The 18963-nt window shown below is 39.8% G+C and overlaps 1 protein-coding gene across 1 annotated transcript in view; it reads left to right on the forward strand.

Annotated features, from left to right (window-relative positions):
• The window catches only part of TRA2A (transformer 2 alpha homolog), a 52416-nt gene that overhangs the window by 22034 nt on the left and 11419 nt on the right, over window positions 1–18963 (forward strand). The window contains exons 3-4 of the mRNA XM_074984635.1: window positions 1885–2050; window positions 8430–8618. Coding sequence (XP_074840736.1) covers window positions 1885–2050; window positions 8430–8618 — 355 coding nt within the window. The remainder of the gene's footprint in view (window positions 1–1884; window positions 2051–8429; window positions 8619–18963) is intronic.

Raw genomic sequence — 18963 nt, forward strand, 5'->3', positions numbered from 1 at the left:
AAAAAAAAAAAAAAAAAAAAAAAAAGCTCCAAATCTGGTTCATCGGGGTATTTTTGTTCTTATAAATGTAGGGATGCATGTAGTTTCTTTAAGTATCTTTGGGTTAAATGAGCAAGGGATTATGATTAATAAGTATAGTTGCTTTCATACAGTGGGTAAAACTAAATTACATAGGTTGATATACCATTAATTAAAGGATCTCATCCTTGTTTTGGTAAAACTATAATTCATGCTTTACCCAGCAATTGTTGCTAGGCTGGCAGGCCACATTTTTTTGCTCTGGAGTGAAGGCAAAGTGGGACTTGGCATCTTTGAAGAAAGCTGTTTCGAAGGAAATCTGGAATTTAAATAGTGTAGTAATGCATCTGAATCACAAAGGTGAGATTCTCATGTTGGTAGGCGTACTTTTGCTACGTTCAGTCTATCTGGGTTGAAATGCCTGGAAGAGTAGTGTATGTTGTTGACTCTTTCACCCATGAATAGCTTGCAATACCTAGAGTCCCAGGTAGACTTGTATTGCGGTTGCTCTTCTCCCTCCTCACTATATACTTACTACCACTGTGGTGATTGCACTTACACTTGTAGAGTTATACATGAGAACTGACATGTGGTACTCTCAGTTGGAATGCAAAGTAACATTTGGCAATCAGGGAAGTGTCCATGGCTGGAACCTAGAAGCAGCAGCCCTGCAGTTAATCGAGTGATGCTAAAATAGGAAACTTGCTCTGGAAGCACTTGAACCCCTGAGAATGATTTGAAATGAAAAGGTTGCTGGGGATTGCAGTCGCTAAATAATCAGATCTATAGATTCTTGATTGACTGTGACCATGCTTTAAATGACACAATGAAATTTTTTGTAAAGACCATTTCTGAGGATGATCTGTAAACTGAATTGCGATCAACTATTTTAAATCATGCCAAGCTGGCTGTTTTCACGGTTATAGTCAGATAATTTCTTTGTGGTTTACCAAAACTTTTCAAGTGCTGTAGCTTGTAGTTAATTGTGATGAGTTAGAGTGTAGGTTTCTTGATGAGTATGAATGAAACTTGTAAGATGTGACATTCAGAATAATGTACCTCTAAATTAAAAACTAGAGGTGGTAATTCTCCAGGTGAAATTCTTTCAGGTGAGCTATAATTGCAAACCTTTTTTACAGAATTTTTCTTCATTTTATGTTCTTTAGCTGAGATCGCTGTGCAGTTTGTCTTGGTAGGGTGGGGTTGAACAGTAGCTCTTATGATAAAATCTTTGCAGGGAATGTGGCTTAGCTTTTATTGGTGTTAATTAGCACATACCTATGGTTGTGATGTGTGTGAAACCACAACTTTGAACCGTACCGTCTAACTGAGAAGAACTGGATATGTGTCTATGATGTAAAGAACTACATGAGAAACTAGCGTGGTCCTTCTGGCATTGGTTTTGAATTCCTGTTGAGCCTAGGCTTATCTCCGTCACAGACATTGACTAGAAAAGCCTTGCTTGATCAGTCTTCCTGCTGATGCAAGATTGTTTCTGAAAATATTGTTTCTGTTGGTCTTCCATATCACTGTGTGTTATAGATGTCACTTTATATTAACATGCTGTGCGTGTAAGTTTAGAAATTTCTTCTCTAATTTAAAACACATTTTAGTTCACATGCCAAGAGTATATTTGTCATGAGATTTTATCACATTATTGATCAAACTCAGTGCAGTTTTAAAAATACTGCATATCTGCAATTGTCAAGTCTATAAGTACACTAAGTAAAAATTAAACAATATTTTAAATATTTGTATGGTGATAGTGAATTTGAAATCTTTTGGGGGCATTTAACTTTACAATATCTAATTTATTGCATGCATTTCACATACATAAGCACCTTAAAACCTTTTTCTTCATTGAAGGTCCAGGTCAAGAAGACATTCTCACAGACGTTACACTCGCTCCAGGTCCCATTCTCATTCTCATAGAAGACGATCTCGAAGCAGATCATACACACCAGAATATCGTCGCCGAAGGAGCCGCAGCCATTCTCCAATGTCTAACCGAAGAAGGCACACTGGGAGCAGAGTATGTGGTGTTAATCAAGGCTGAGTATTTTTTTAAATAAATGATGTAAGGCATTTTTATCAACAAAAGCTACTTTAAAATAAATTAAAAAAAAATTGTTTACTATCTATTTTTGGGTAGGTGGGAGTGAGTGGATGCATTAAGAGAAGCTCCAGATGTCTGCCTTTAAGACTGACTGAAGGAGGAAGAGTTTTCTGGACTGGTTATCCCTGCATAGTTAGTAGTGTATTGTATTCGTTACCATTGTTCCCTGTAAGCTGGGTGTTTGGGCTCCCCTTATTTTTCTGAATACGTCCACCTATTTTAAAGAAGAGCAAAGGGGATTAGTAGGTAAATAATCTGAATCCTTCTAAGATTAGATACTGTGTTGGCAGGGTAGGATCACGACTCCTAGTCCTCTACTTAAACTATTAAACAGTATTTCCAGTTATTATTTCTCTGATGCTTGAATGTGCTGCAAATCAGTTTTATTTAAATTTGTGACTAAGGAATAATTCTGTATCTCGTTTGACTTAAACTTCTTGTCTGAACCTTTATCAGGACTTCTTGGAATGTCAGTGTGGGGATTCATTTTAAAGTATTGGCTCTGTGGAAGAATTTAGCTGAATTTGCAGATGACAATGCCAAATGGAGATGCATACACTTAAAATGTTGAGATTGGGTATTTATATAGCAATTAGAAAAATTGTCTCGAATGAATAATGAAACAAAATATGCTATTATCTTAAATGAGGGCTGAGGGAGAGTACAGAATAAATTCTGCTTCTCTCCTTTTTGGCAGTCACTCAGTAGTGAGTAGGACATCTTCATGTCACCCTCTTATTTGTGAGTCTCTTGATGGACAATCACCCCGATTCTGTAGCTGCAGATCTTACCACAGAAGGGGTAGTTGTTGGTAGCTGTTGGAGAGGCACCGGGCAGTTTTTGATGCTCTTTTCTTCTCCACCTCTCCTTGTCTGCACTGCAGTGGTACCTCTTAAATTCCACCACCCCCTCAAGGATTACTGTTCTCCACTGGGGACGGTCTTGGGCAGGGTTCTCCCAAGTATCGACATCAATGCTGCACTTTCTTGTGCGTGCATTCATCATGTCTTTATCACTTCCGTTGACTGCCAATGTTCCTCTGTCCTTCCTATAACTTGGAAAACAATCTGTTTTGGGAGATGCTCATCAGACATCCAAACCACCCAGTCCCAAAAAGTTGTTGATGAATGATGATGGCTTCAATGTTGGTCATGTTCTACTCTTCCAGGACACTAGTGTTTGTATGCCTATCCTCCCAAGAGATATTTAGGATTCTCCTGAGGTAGTGTTAATGATGTTCAAGTGCCTTCAGATGACACTTGTATGTTGTCCAGTTTTCAAATGCATACAGTAGCTTTGGAAAACCACTGCCCAGTATATAAGGACCTTTGTCTTGGGATAAATGTTCTGGTTATCTAAGACCCTTTGTCTCAGGCGAGCAAAAGCAGAGCTTGCATGGATTTCCTCATCAATTTCGACTTCAGCGGAAAGATGACTTCCAAGGTGCTCCACGTATTGCAGCAGTTCTCCTTTGACTTCAATGGAAGGTACATGAGATTGTTCTGTCAGGAAGGGTTGGTAGAGCATCTTGGTCTCTGATGATCAGTGTGAGGCTGAGATTCTTGCATGCTTATGTGAAGACACTTAAGATGGTCTGATGGGCTGCAGGAGAAGGAACAGCAACCATGTAATCCTCATGCTGGAGCTCCACGGTTGAGGTCATGGAGGTCTTGCTTTTTTAGCCTTCTTTCTCCTGAGATTGAAAAGCTTCCTGTTCGTTCTATAGACAGTCTTCATGCCATCTGGTAACTTGTCATCAACGAGCTGAAGCGTCATGACGATGAAGATGCAGAACAGTGATGGGGCAATGATTCAGCCTTGTTTGACTTCCGTTTTGACCTCTAAGGGGTCGGTTAGGGATCCGTTGTTGCTCAATACTGTGGCAGTCATGTTGTCATGAAGCAATCTCAAGAGGCTAATGAATTTTTTGGGGCAGCAAGTCTTTGAGACAGTGGTCCACAGGGCCTTCTGATTGAGTTGAATGCTTTGGTCAGGTCAGTGAAACTCACATATAAGGTGTGGTTTTGTTCACATCATCTTTCATGCAGTTTCTAGGCAGTGAAGTTCATGTCCACTGTTACTTGTAATGGTCAGAAGCCACACTGGGATTCTGAAAAAATTTCTTCAGAGTGGCAGGAGTCGACTTGCAAGGATTCAGGCTAAGATTTTTCTGTGCCATTGCCAGGAGGGAGATGCTGTGGAGGGAGATGCCATGATAGTTTCCACAGTGCAACTTGCTGCCCTTGTTGAAGAGACTGTCAGTGTTTCTCTGAAATCTAACAGCATCTGCTGCCTATCCCAGATCTTGAGAATGAGGAGGTGAAGTTGTTTGTGGTGCCTTGGATTGCCTTTGAAGACTTTGAGATTCTGTCTAGAATGGTTGCCTTTGTTGCACTTCATCACTTTGATGGCAGCTTGGACCTCACTCAGGGTAGGAAGTGCAACAAGATCAACCCTAGGTGGTTGCTGAGGGCTTTGGTCAAAGAATTGTAGAACCATGGGAAGGGGTGGCGCAAGAGCTTACTATAGTGCCTCTCTCCAGTGAGGAGAAGTAATTTCATTGTCCTTCAAGAGTTGGGTACCATCATTTGATCTCAGGGGGTTGATTCCATGGGTTCTTGGTCCATAAACTGCTTTGGTATCATTTAAGAAACTTCTTGAATCGTTGATGTTTGTGAGATGCTGGAGTTCTCATGCCTTCTCAGTCCACCACTGGTTTTTCAGAGTCTTTTTTGTTTTATGTTTGACTTCTGAGACCAAGGCAGCATGCGCTTCTTTCTTCATTGTGCAGTTGATGTCGCTTTGCCAGGCCCTAAAGGCTTTCCTTTTTGTGTGAGTCAGGTTTTCAGTTTCAAGGGAGGGTCAAGAATAAAGTCTGCTACAACTTTAGGACAGATACTGCAAATAATTCCTCATCAGAAAGGCTTTCCACCATGGGAGAGAGAGACATGCAGCAGTAATCTCCCCTTTCAACTCAGTTAAAATCAGTGCTTTTTCAAAAAAGAAAAAAAAAAAAAAAAGAGGAGCTGGTACTCAGCTGGTTCCCCACCTCCAGGCGGTGGTGATGGGTGCCATTATTCAATTAATTTCTCCTTTTCTGGGGATTGTAACTATGACATACGGTTGCACAGTAAACATTATACTTAGCTGCCTGTATTATGCATTAAAGATAATAGCAATGGCTGAACTGTCCTTTGGATATTGTGTGCAGATAGGATATTGCAGAAGGACAGTACAGATAGTTAGTATGAAGGGACTTTCCCATGTAGAAAAGCCAGAAGAAACTGCAGTAAAGTTCCCACATTTGCAGACTTCAGGTTCCTGAATTGAATTATTCCTGAGTCCTGGGCTCTGGTGCGGGGAGAGCTGGCAGCCGCGCTTCCCTCTGGTGGGGCACGTCGGCTACTGCAGCTACCGCATGTTTGCGAAATTCAACAATTGCAACGCTGAACCCTCGTTGACTGTCGAGACCCTACTGTGCTACAGGCATGCTTTAAGAAATGCAAATAAATAAGGGCATCAAAGATAGAAGGAGGAAATTGCTTAATGATAACAGGGAAGAATAACTGGAAATTATGGGGTGAAATGGAACAAGGTAAAACTTAAGCTGACCTTCAGGGAAAAATGCTTATTTTAAACAGTGCAGTTGATGGAATTTTCTTTTGGAGCAGTTTTGTATATTGCACTTCCACAGGTTTGTTAAAGGGAAACAAACAAAAAAGCACACTCTTTACAGCTTTAACAGTCACCATCATAAAGTTGGAGACCTCAGTCCCTCAGTAGTTCCATTTCTGCCATTTCAGCACTGACCATATTAACTGGCAGCAGCAGAAGGCAGTAGCCCAAGAGCAGACTTGAGATAGTAGGTGCCATCTGAAGAGTCAGTGGCGTGAGTGCAAGATCCTGGCCTGGTTACTACTTCTCCTTTCCCAGCTGCCCCCTGAGCTGAGAAACTGCCTGTCCCATAGGATGCTCCAAGGGCAGAGAGATGAATATAGAACTGGAACATAGGTTCAGAGTTCTGTAGGGCCCCAGATGTATACAAAATTTGTATTCGTGTCACTGATCAAACATGGTCTCCAGATACCATGGATTGCCAGGGATGTACCCACTTGATATGGTATGAGAATTTAAGGTACCTCATCTATCTCCTTTCCTAAACAGCACTACTGAAGTTGCTGTGTTGAGGCTCAGGTGTTCCTAATGCAATGTGCGTTGGGGCAGACTTGGTTCATTAGAACGTCTGTGGTGGTAATATTTTTGGCATGGTGACAGAATTTTTGTGTGGAATCCAAATGAAAGAAGGAAAATTATTTCACTTTATTCTAACTACTAAATCTGAAAGGAAAGTCATAGGATTAAGGACACATTTTTACCCAAAGGCTTTCTAGTTGCCTGTTTGCAAAGGCCTGCAGCAAACAGTGTAGGTATTAGAGCTTCTGGAAAAAAAATTACAAGCATCTAACGTAATGGAAAGCATAAGGAAGTCTAATTATAGAGATTACCACTAGTTTCCCCTTGTAATAGTACATGGCATTATGTATATTTACAAAATTTTTTGTTTGATTTCATGAATAGCTCAAAGTGTGTCATCATGTAATCTCCCTTCTTAAATACTTGGAATAAACGTGGTTAGCCATTTATAGAAATGAACTACTTTCCGTGACTCAATTATATGAGTGTACGTCAGAAAATGTAGGGATAAAATAAATGCGAAAAGTCAGGCAGAGCTGGACCTTAAGAAAATTAAAACCAATTTAAAAAAAAATCTTAAACCATATCGATAAAAAGGAAGGAAGAGGGACTGCTAAGAACTGAGTATGGTAGAGTTTAAAAATAAGCATGGCCCAACACCTAAACAAAGCTGAATCAAAATGTTTTAATAAAAATACTGAAGCCATTGGGGGCAATGTTGTTGATGGGAGCAAGGATATGACTATATCACAGATGAAAGTCAAATTGAGGGGCCTGAATAATTTCCCTCCAGGAATATTACAGGAACTGGCTTGTGAAATTGTAAGCCAGTAGCAAAGATTTTTTTTTTTTAATGTCACACCATGTGATTGGAGAATAGTAGATGGAGTAACTATGTTAAAGAATAGGGAGTGACCAAGAAACTTCAGTCCTGTTAGCATATTCTCAGATTACAGTAATTAAACCTAAGGCACATTGACTCCAGCTACTTTATTCGTGTAGCTGAAGTTGCATACCTTAGGTTGACTTACTGTGGTAGTGTATGCAGTCATAGACTTAGACTTGCATCAAGTTAGTGGCCACTGAAAATGTCAGTGAATTATTGCATGGCTGTGGAGTTACGCTCCAGAATGGGAAATTTTTTTAAATCCTGGAATTGTGAAGAAAATGACGAACTAGCATGTCTTTTGTAGCTAAAAGGTATGAAAGAATAGTAAACAAAGGTGTGAACTGCTTCTTTCATTTCATTGTTTTATTTAAAACAAATTTCAACCTTAACTTTTGCTGGTGGTCATTGTAGAAACATTCAGCTGCTGCAATTAATCCTACAGTCTTAAAGCTCTTCCTATAGCTCTGAATGTGCCTGAAGTTTCAAATCCAAATCCTCCATATTAACTCAAGGCAGTTTACATATACGTGTATTACCTAGATAAGATGAGCTTGTGATTTTGGTCAGTTTAGAGGGATAGGTCAAAGATGCATCTTACAAATCTAAATTGAGCCTTTTATTTACAGGCCTAGAGTTACTGTAAGGGGAAAATGACTGACATATTTTATTTTGGGAAAGGATTACAGGTTTTGTAGTAGTTGAGATGTCCATTTCCAGGAAAAGATAAATGAGGAATTCAGACATCCCTATGCTAAATATTTATGAATAGAGCACTAAAAGACATTCCAGCCTCCTGTAGAGAGGTCAAAGGAGGAATCTCAATGAGACTAGAGCTTCTCTTACAGCTAGTGTCTGTCCTTCCAAATTAGGCCAATTGCACGTTTGAAAGAAAAGTGTGGGAAAGCTTTTAATGTGACTATCTCCATTGTATTGTTTTGTAGATAAACAAAGGACTTCAGTTTGGAGGGCTGTGATTGCAACATCCTTTCTTAATTTAATTTGCTCTAATAGATTTTATCAAATTTAAGCTTGATTTTAAAAATATGTTTTAGCTCATTAAAGTTGAAGCACTAAGCTTTGACTGATCAGCCAAAAAGAAGTGAACAAAACGAGTAGTTTTGGTTTGAATTTTTTTAAAAGAGAAAACAAATAGTATTTGGTTGATATGATAGTAATAGTATTTTAATGGGATGTACTTTGAATGTTTAACAGGCTAACCCAGATCCTAACACATGCCTTGGAGTGTTTGGTCTCAGTTTATATACCACGGAGCGTGACCTGCGTGAAGTCTTCTCCCGTTATGGACCTTTGAGTGGCGTCAATGTGGTCTATGATCAGCGGACTGGACGATCAAGAGGATTTGCTTTTGTTTATTTTGAGAGAATAGATGATTCTAAAGAGGTAAATTCATGTTTATTGTTCATGACTAGTTCATTATTACAAATTTCTTCACAAACATTTTTACAAACTAAAAAATGTAAATATTTTTGAACCTCGAATGCTGAAAATCACCATATAAGTAGTACATTGGCCAAATTAGTGAAAAGTAATCATTTTATGTTATGCTGTTTAAGCAGTGTTGTATATTACCATATAAAATTGCAGTGGGATGTAATTTGCAAACATTACTGGATTTTGTATCTAAACTGAAATCAGTGTATGTCCATTAACACACACAGCCATAATTACCTATTAATGTGAGTTTGTCTCCCTGGGCCTATTACAAAAAGGAAATAAAATCTTGAGGTACATGTTTTTAACTTTCTAAAACTTTTTAAAATAGCTGTCTTTTTAAATAGACACTTACTATTTTCACTTCTTATTTTCCTGTTAGACTCATGAGAGATACAGGTTGAACCTCTCTAATCTGGAACTCGCTGTCACCGTGCAGCATCTGTAATCTGGCATAATTTTAGTGTGCTGGATGACTGCTTATCATGAGTGTGGCCAATTTTCCCATGGAGTTTGTTCCCAGACACCAGTCCTGGCTCTGTGCTGTTGTTCAGCTGTAATTTACCCCTAAATGTCTTCTGAGTGCCTAGTAAGCAGTGGAATTGTTGGCAATGTTTCTAGACAATATTCGGCTCCCATGGTCTGGTAGGTTCTCTTATCCTGTACCAGTCAAGTCCTGAGGGTGGCAGATGAGAGGTACAACTTTTACCATAAAAAAGAGATTCATTGTTACTATTCCTAGTAACAATTATATTGAATTGTTTATGGCTATAATGGCAGCCTCAGTTTACATATACCGTATCTCCAGTTTTTCTGAACAGTGTTCTGTTGAAATGAAGAAAAATAGAACCATATCAGCAGTTTCAGGTTTGCAGTCAGTGACTCTTCCATTGAACTAGTTTCTCAGATTTTGGGCTGTGACCTTTCTCCCACCTCCTTCCAAGTGGGTTATGAGGAGATAGCTACCAGATCGATTGCAGCCCAGGGCAGAGTTCTCTCAAAATTTATTCTGCCCATGAATGGAAAAAAAGTATTGTGCACCAAGGCATTTATGATGTGCACCAACCAATAGAAACACATGCTGTGTGGCGCCTGAATCTCTCTTGGGTGGCCACCCACACACTCACCTTACAGGGAATTGTTCCAGGGGCTGACTGGGGGACAAAGAAAAAAGAGTGACATAACTGCAAGAAACAGAAGGGTGGTGTCTCTAAGATGTGTGATTTATCCTCATACTCAATTGAATGTTAATAGTCCCACCCTGTCATTTCTTGCTAAGTGAAAACTACTGACTCCTACCTTTGGCTCATACCATTCTTAGATTCCCTCCCTCCCAGCAAGGACCTCTGTGCTTTATTCTGTGTTGCCTTTCACGCTTGGGAGGAGCATCCTTTACATTCTGTAAAACCACTTCATTGTTCTTTTTCAGATCCCTGTTTAAAACTCTCCTTTGCCATGATGCCACCCAAAAACTTATCAGTTGGTCTTGGTACACCAGTAGCCAGTGAGGCTGGCTGTTGTCATTATTTCATTATACTCCGCTGTAACCCTTTGTCTCTTATATAATCAGATAGAAAAAATTCGAGATGTCCATAGATATATTAATTCCATGTACTTCTGTATTGTTTATGAGGGGTAGTCATGTACTTGGACCTAGCAATGTCTGACCAGTACACTCATCCATCCTTCTGCCTTCATGCACAATACCAAGACTATACCTTGAGCAAGAGGTCTGCAGCCTGCAGCTCCAGAGCTACATGCAGCTCTTTTCAGAACCTTTTTTGTGGGTCCTCATGCTATAATTGCAAAGTGGTTTTAAAAAAATTGATTTTTGACAAACAGTGAACATATAAAACCCCCAAAATGAACTCAAATCTATCTAAATAGCAAATTATGTGTGATCTTGAAATGTTGAATAACTCCCCCTTTGTCCTCCCGGGGGTGGAGGCGGGTCTTGGGAGTGAAAGTCAGGAAGACCATGGTACAAACACACACGTAAAGTGTAAGAAAATGGAATATGTAAAAAGTTTGACTGTCCTTCAGTAAGCATGTATCATACAAATGGTTGTATGCACTGTTCTTAAAATAGGGGTTACAAAAAGTATGGTTTAACGTTATTTATTAGGGACCATCATATTCACATGCATCATGACTCTTGAATTATTGAGTTGTTTTTTCCATATTCCAAACAATGTCGTCTTGCTGTTTTGGTTGCCGGCCTCTGCCTTGATGTATGTGGGCAGTTGCTCTTGATCCACCTCAGCGTGAGGCAAAGCCTCCTATGTGTCCTTCTATAGTCAATAAAGAGGTTTTTTTTATAATTTTTGATATAGTGTTAACAAAACAATTATCTCACTTTTTAACTCTCTTGTTCCCTCTGAGAGGCTTCCCCTCCCCACACCTTGCAAGGCATGCATGGCTCACCACACTTAAAACATTGCCTCTCCTGCTGAGAGGCTGTACATATGAGAGATGGCTACTGTGTATTGGCTTTTTGAGGAGTCCCAATGTTCCAGAAGAACAGTTTGTCTGGCTGTTGAGCAGTTGTTCCCTCTAATCTCCTCCATCTATGTGCAGATTTTTTCCATCTATGTGCAGAATAAATTTTATGCACTGTGGCATATGTGTGTGCTCCACCAATAGAAACAAAGCCTAGCTGTGGGCGCACTGGTAGTTAGCAGGGTGACATCTGAATTTCTCCGGAGTAGCCACACAAGTGCACATCTTACCTGGAGCGCTGATCTCAAGTATAGGGCCATGAAAAATAGGGACATTAACTTTGGTTTGCTACCGAACAGAAGTGGAATACTCCCTTTAGGCAGTTGCTAAGTCAGGTCAGGAGACAGACACCCTTCTCCTTCGCTTTCCCCATACATCTGTCTTCAGATAAATGTAGCACTTCCCCCTTTAAGTTCAGGCTTCTCCTAAGGAAGTAAAAAAAAATTAAGAACTTGGAAAATGCTTCTGAAAAGAGGAACATTAGCTTTTACCTTAAGAACCCAGCTCTAAAAAATAGTTGGTTACACCAAACCCCCAGATTTGTTGACAAACCTGATGAAATGTCCACACACGATGCATTTTGTCAGTTTGCTGACAACACTCAGCACTTAACACTGGCACCATTCTGCCTCTCAGCCATGAGACATAATGCTGCTATCAACGAATCTGTCAATGAGGAAGCTGTACAGATGGTCTGGGGGAGCCTTCTCTTGTCAGACGGGGCATCCAGAACAATGGGCAGCCCTGAGTGCTGTGCTTCCAGATGCCTATTTTGTCGAGAGAGCATCTGGACAGTTTGGCTGCTCTGTGGACAGAGCAGAGCACTCTTCCAACTGGCTTTTGTGTGTGACTGCACTCTTGTGAGACGTTTTGTCTGGAAATCTCTTCCTATGGTGACTTCAGTTGCCAGAGCGCTGTAGTGTAGCCATGGCCTAGGACTGATGAGATCTGTAGTCTCTGAAGCCTCTTTTTACTTGATACCACTGAGTTGAAGGTGTCCTTATCCAGTATCAGTAGGACTGTAAAGTGCTGGAGCACCCAGGAAAGAGAGAGTTCTAATAGGGACTTGGTACCATTTACCAACAAGGAGGGCAGGCACAGATGCTTGGAATTGGCACTGTTAAGTTCTGCACCAGCTGTCATTTGCCCATGCATTTGGCTCTAGCAAGCAACAGCACCACACACCATTTGCTTCTACATTGGTGTGCCCACTATTGGCATTACCATCAACTTGAACCACTATGATCTCAGCTACCGTTTCGTTACTGATCTGTTGTTTGGTATTGGGAGAGTTGACATAAATTAAGACAATATCAGCCTTTGATTCTCTGCTAGAACAATTATCCATATTTGCTTGTGCAGTATGGTCTAGGTTGATAAAAGTTTTGAGGAATGGCGTTAGAAAAGGTTCAGAAAAGGGCAACTAAAATGATTAAGGTTTGGAACGGGTCCCATATGAGGAGAGGCTAGAGAGACTGGGACTTTTCAGTCTAGAAAAGAGGATACTGAGGGGCGATATGATAGAGATATATAAAATCATGAATGGTGTGGAGAAAGTGAATACAGAAAAGTTATTTACTTGTTCCCATAATATAAGAACTAGAGGACACCACATTAAATTAATGGGTAGCAGGTTCAAACTAATAAAAAGTTTTTCTTCACACAGCGCACAGTCAACCTGTGGAACTCCTTACCAGAGGACGCTGTGAAGGCCAGGATTCTAACAGAGTTTAAAAAAGAGCTTGATAAATGTTTGGAGGTTAGGTCCATAGATGGCTATTAGCAAGGGGTAAGGTATGGTGCCTGGCCTTTTGTCGAAGGCGGGAGATGGATGGCAGGAGACAAATCGCTTGATCGTTGTCTTTGGTTCACCTCCTCTGGGGCACCTGGCATTGGCTACTGTTGGCAAACAGGATGCTGGGCTAGATGGACCTTTTGGTCTGACCCAGTATGGCTGCTGTTACGTTTATCTACAGATTAGAAACTCTGCCCTAACCTATGACCTCGTCTAGTTTATTACTTTGAGGCCTCCATTTGAACCAGTGTCAGCCTTCTCTGTTGCATTAATCTATGAAAACCACATTTTTAGTTGCCATCACATCACTCAATGTCAGAAAGATTAGATCCTGGATGGCAGATTCCCATTTCCTACCACCGCATTACATTTGGCTGTAAGAGTAAGGTCTTTTTGCATCCACACTCCAGAGTCTTACATAAGGCTCTACCACAGTTCCACCCTATACAAAAAAATTCATCTTACAGTGTTTTTTCCAGGGCTATGTGGTTTTCTAAAGGATTTTTGTTTACATACTCTGGATGTCAGAAGGACAACGGCCTTCTGCTTAAAAGGGAGCAAGCAATTACACCTAGGCTCTTCATTTCCTTTGCTGATAAAGCTTGAGGTGGGAGTGGATCTATCACTGGCTATGAAGATAGATATCTGGATGTATTTCTCTCTTGTTATGTTGCTGCATTTTTCCCCCCTTTCCAGAGGTAATGGCACATTCAGACATCACGGAATGTCTGCAGCTATATAGGTGACTATAATAGTATCTGAAGTATTGTGTTTGAAGCACATGTAGCACCCCTACATATTTCAAAATATACCTTGCCACATGGTATCTGATCCAGTGCAGTACCATCTTTAGTTAGAGTTGATTATGACGCTTCTTCCTATACTGGAGATACTTTTACCTGAAGTGGAGCACTGATGAGGACACTTTGTCCTTCTTAGATATGTTACTTTGTGCAGTGACTGTGGTTATTTTGGCAGTGGCAGAAGCTCCCTAAAGGTGGGGGAGGTCAACAGCACCCAAACTGTGACTCCTTTCCCCATTGCCCCGCCCACTCCCCTGTCGCTTGTTCTTATGGTTGGTATGCCCTCCCACTTTTAAATGGTTGCCTGGTCCCTCCTGTTTCAACATCATTGGGTTCTTTGAGATGTCTGTGGTTGCTGCACTACCCAACTTTCCTTCCCCTTTTGCTTTAGATTGTTCTTTGGGTGGAGAAGAACGTGAGAACAGTTCACCTGCATGCCTCTCTGTAGCCTTGGTATTGTGCTCAAGGAGGCAAGTGATACGTGTGTGGGCTGGATGGACACTAAGGCTACATCTACACTACCCTGGAAGATTGATGTGCTCAGGGTCAATCTTCAGGGATTTGATTTCACACATTTAGTATGGATGCACAAAATCAACCTCAGGGATCGCAGTTGATTCCTGTACTCCTCATGAGACAAGGAGTAAGGGAGGTTGACAGGAGAAACTCTCTCATTGACCTCCCCTGTATAGACTGACAAGTTAGCCAAGCACAGATACATCATTTTTTAGCTATGCATAATTGTGTAACTTTCTTAGTTCTAGACATAACCTAACTGCCTCTGATCGAGGGCTTGAGAGGTGCACGTGCACCTGAAGGGGAGAGATCTCAAAGAACTTGTTACTTCACAAAATATGTATTTTTGCCCAAAAAGTTCATATGCAGAGTACCGTAATGGTCTACTTGCTGACCTTATACAAGACACCATGGGGTCAACTGACCAAACCCATGTTGGTTTTGAACACGTGACAAATTATTTCAGTTATAGTCCAACATTTTCAAAAGTTTAGTCATTGAACAGTCTTAATCCATCCAGATTCTTGTATCCAGCACCAAGTGAACATGTTTTGCTATTACTATAAAGACTGTGATAAGTGCATTTCTTACAGCTATTAGCTTTTAGAAGGCCTATATTGTGCTGTTATGTAAGGCAGGGTTGTTTCACTTGTGCGCCTTAGACCTGTTTTGCTTCAAAATATATGCAGAATTTTCATGTAGTCTTACCTTCATGTTTTTTCAAAAGTGTTACATAGAATCTTTGAATCCAGTGTAGTCTTGATTTGCTTTAAGAGCAGAGTACCCAAACTATTCTACATGCTACAGTATTTTTTGACCTTTTTAAAGATGTTTCTTTTTTTGTGTAAGCCAGTTTCTAAACAAACTTTTTGTTGTTTGTTTTAGGGCACAGTCTTTGTGCTTTTTAGAGCAAAGGAGATGTTTTATCATTCTCAGATATTAAAGTTGGGTGTATCTGTATCTTGTTTTTTGCAGCCTGTCGTCACCTGTGTTGATATTCCATGAGTTACTCCATTTCTCAGAATGAGGTGCTTAAGGAATAGTGTCTTCTTATAAAGGACTACCACATCTGTAATCCTCTCCCTTTGGGGATGATGCGCAGGATTGGCCCTCCATAATAAAATTCTAATGAAAAATCATTCTGTGCTACTTTTACAGCATTCTTACTAAAATACTTGGAATTCTGGCCCATTCTCATCTATCGACCTACTTCTTGTTTGAGTTTTGGGGTTCGCATTTCTGTTACATGAAACACTCATCCTTTGGAATATTGTTTGTATTGACTAAGAACATAGCAGTGGGGGGAAAAGTACTACTGCACTCAAAGCTAAAACACCTTTCAGTAACAGTGCCGTACAGGCAGAGTTGGAATGCCTTCTTGCTAAAACCTGAAGTAGAATATCTGTAATGCGCGTGCGCGCGTGTGTGTGTGTGTGTATTTTTAGTGACAAGTCAGGAAACATCTAGCTGTGAGACACTGGATAATTCAGAGTGTTAGTAAAGACATGTAATTTTCAGTTTTATCAGTGTGAGTTTTAAGGGCTTGCCTTTTGCATTCATTTTAAAACCCACTTTTGTCAGTGGTGGCAATTGACAATGTTGGCAGTCAAAGGTTAGCAGTCCCAGCAAAGGCATTGTGTAGACATAAGCACTGCACCTTTTTTGATCTTCATACATTAATTTCCCTGCATCAGCGTTAAATATTAGTAAAGCATGAAGTTGACATTGATGCTACATGCGAAGGTTTTGCCCAGTCTATCCAATGTATATACTAGCAGGGCATTGTTGGCACATACAGGTATGTATAATGCTGCTGGAAGTGCATGAGATTGGGGCTTTGATCTTGTAACTAACATGGTTAGGTCCAGTGATGGTATCCCCAGAATGAATATGTGGACAAAGTTGGCAGTGGTGTTTGTTGCAAGAAAAGTTGTGGATTACTATTACTGTGGTGTAGTCTGTGATTGCTGGTGAGAGTCTTTCTCAGGTTAGGAGGTTGTCTATAGGAAAGGACAGGCCTGTCACCTGGAGCCTTTTGGAATGTAGCATCCTGATCCAGAATAGGTTGTAGATTGCCAAAGGATAAATGGACACAGAGTAGACATCAAGAAACTCAATACACATAAGCCAGTCAGTGAACGCTTCAATGGAGTGGGCCATTCTGTTAAAGACCTGAGAATGTGTGTCCTGAAACATAGAGAATTTAACAGATTAGAGCAAGAGACTTGTGAGTTAGAGTACATAGTCAAATTCAACACATGAACATGTGGCATCAACAGAGACATCATTACCTCATGCATTACAAGGACTGCTTCCCTTCTTTTGATGCTAGTAATTATTTCAGACAGGACAATTAACATATCCCCCACCTTTCACCCTCTTCCTTCAATCCTATTTGATTTGTCGGTTTTTATTGCAGTTTTTTTCATTGGTCCTCTGTACTTATAAATTGAAATTGATCTGGTGAAGTGGGTTGATCCCACACAAGCTCATCACCAAATAAATCATTTTGTTAGTCTTTGAAGTGCTACATTTCTGCTACCTTGTTTTGTCTAAAAAAAAGTTTACATTTTTTAAAAATAAAGCATCATGGAAGAGGAGCTTGAGAATAAAATGCACGAGCAGACCTCAAAAGAGACTTGGACCTATGGGATTACAATTTATAAACATGTTTGTTGATTATAAAATGTCCTGACATTGCTGACACACTCCTAGAAGCATTTGAGTAGAATTGCAGTTAGAAATTGTGTTATATCCTGTTTCTCTACTCTCAAATACTTAAGGCATTTTAAACTCAGGATTCCAAATTCTTAACCAAATGTTTAAATGTGTAAATGCAGGCTTGCTTGTAATTTCTAATATTTACCATTACAAACACCTAACACTAGAACAGGAAACTGACTCAGACTCTTATATGGAAATAATCCTGAATGTAAGACCTGACAGGTAACAGTAAATAAAAACTATTTTATATGCTTAATTTGCTTGCACTTTTTATTGTGATCTAAATTGGGTAATAAACAATATATTGGGTTTTACAAAATCTTTAGATTAATTGCTCCATTATGACGGTCTGTTCCTATTCCATACTTTAATTCTGTCCATTGCATCACAGCTTTTTGTTGTGACTGACACAGGAAGGGCTTCAGGTAAGAAAGTCATTGACTTCTGTTGCCTTAGAAATCTTTTCCATTTAAGTAGTCACATTTTTAAAAGAAATACTGAGAATATATTCTATGTGTAGAAATATTTGAATGTTTCAAAAATAATTTGCTATTTAAAGTTACAGTGTTAAGTTTTTATTTAAAACATTTTAAGGGTATTGCTATTATAGTTGAATTAGCAATTTGTTTCCTTGGTCTGCTTCATTAGTTTCACAATTATTGAAGTTGTACATAGCAGTTAATGAGACACTGTAGAATAAAGGTCTTGATCTTTTTTGCAGTGTGGGTTGTATATCTTATTAAAAACTCTTAATGTAATTGCCACAATTATTTTTAGATACAAAATTTCACTTTGTAGAGCTGTCAGTATCTTCTGAATAAGTGGAGCACATGCCTCAGTCCTTCCTTGGGTCGTCTTTTCCCCCTGGGGAAAAATTGCCAGACTTTTATTACCTATCCGTTTCCAGATTTGCCATCTGCTTGTGCATTTTTACCCTTCACATCACTACACTTGTGTTCTTAATACTGCCTGTCTTTAGCTGTCAATCATATATCACTGTTAAATACAGATACACATACAGTGCAGCATACATTAAACTTTCATATTTGACAGCCCTGGGAGCAAGAAGTTGCCAGATACTCATATTCTGAATAATAGAGAGGTATACCTAGCAGTGCATAACATTAAAGTAAAACAAGATTAGATATTAAGGCACAAACAAATGTATGAAGAGTACTTTTATTTACCAACAGTAGTATTGTACACTCTAAACTTATAGACCGTGGGTGTCCAACCTTTTGGCTTGCCTGGGCCACATTGAGTGAAGAGGAATTGTCTTGGGCCGCATATAAAATATATAATATAGCTAATGTATATAAATCACATAATAATGTTAAGTCTACGATCTTGTGGGGCCGCATTACTAGCTGTCCAGGGCCGCCTGCGGGCCGCGGGTTGGACACACCTGTTATAGACTGCATCTACCCTAGCAAGCTCTTTCAAAAGAGATGGCTCTTTCGAAGGATTCTGTGGAGCATCTACATACAGTATTCTTTTGAAAGTAAATTGAAAAAATGCTGTGCTCCTTTTGAAATTGCTCATCCTTTCCTGCTTCAGGAAGAGTACCCCCTTTCAAAAGCTTCTTTTGAAAGAAAACCTAGACACTCTGCAGGTCTCTTTTTTTCCCCCAAAGAACAGTCCTCAGGGCGCCTGCGGTGGGGTGTTTTTTTGATTCCTGGCCTGTTCTTTTGAAAGGGCAGGGGCTGGATGAATGCTCTCTTTTGAAAGAGTAGATCACTCTTTTCATCCACTTTTTTTGTATGTGGACACTCTTTCAAAAGTTCTTTCGGAAAGGCTTCTTTGTAAAGATTTCTGTAATGTAGATGTAACTGTACTATATTTGCCGCATGAAGTTTCACTGTACTGTTCTTCCAGAAGACATAACTAAAATTTACTTATGGTTAAAAATGCCGGTTATTTGAGAGTTCCAGATGATAAAATGCCAAGTGGGAAGGAG

The sequence above is a fragment of the Carettochelys insculpta genome, chromosome 2, assembly GCF_033958435.1.
Source record: "Carettochelys insculpta isolate YL-2023 chromosome 2, ASM3395843v1, whole genome shotgun sequence".
In the NCBI taxonomy this organism is placed as follows: domain Eukaryota; kingdom Metazoa; phylum Chordata; order Testudines; family Carettochelyidae; genus Carettochelys; species Carettochelys insculpta.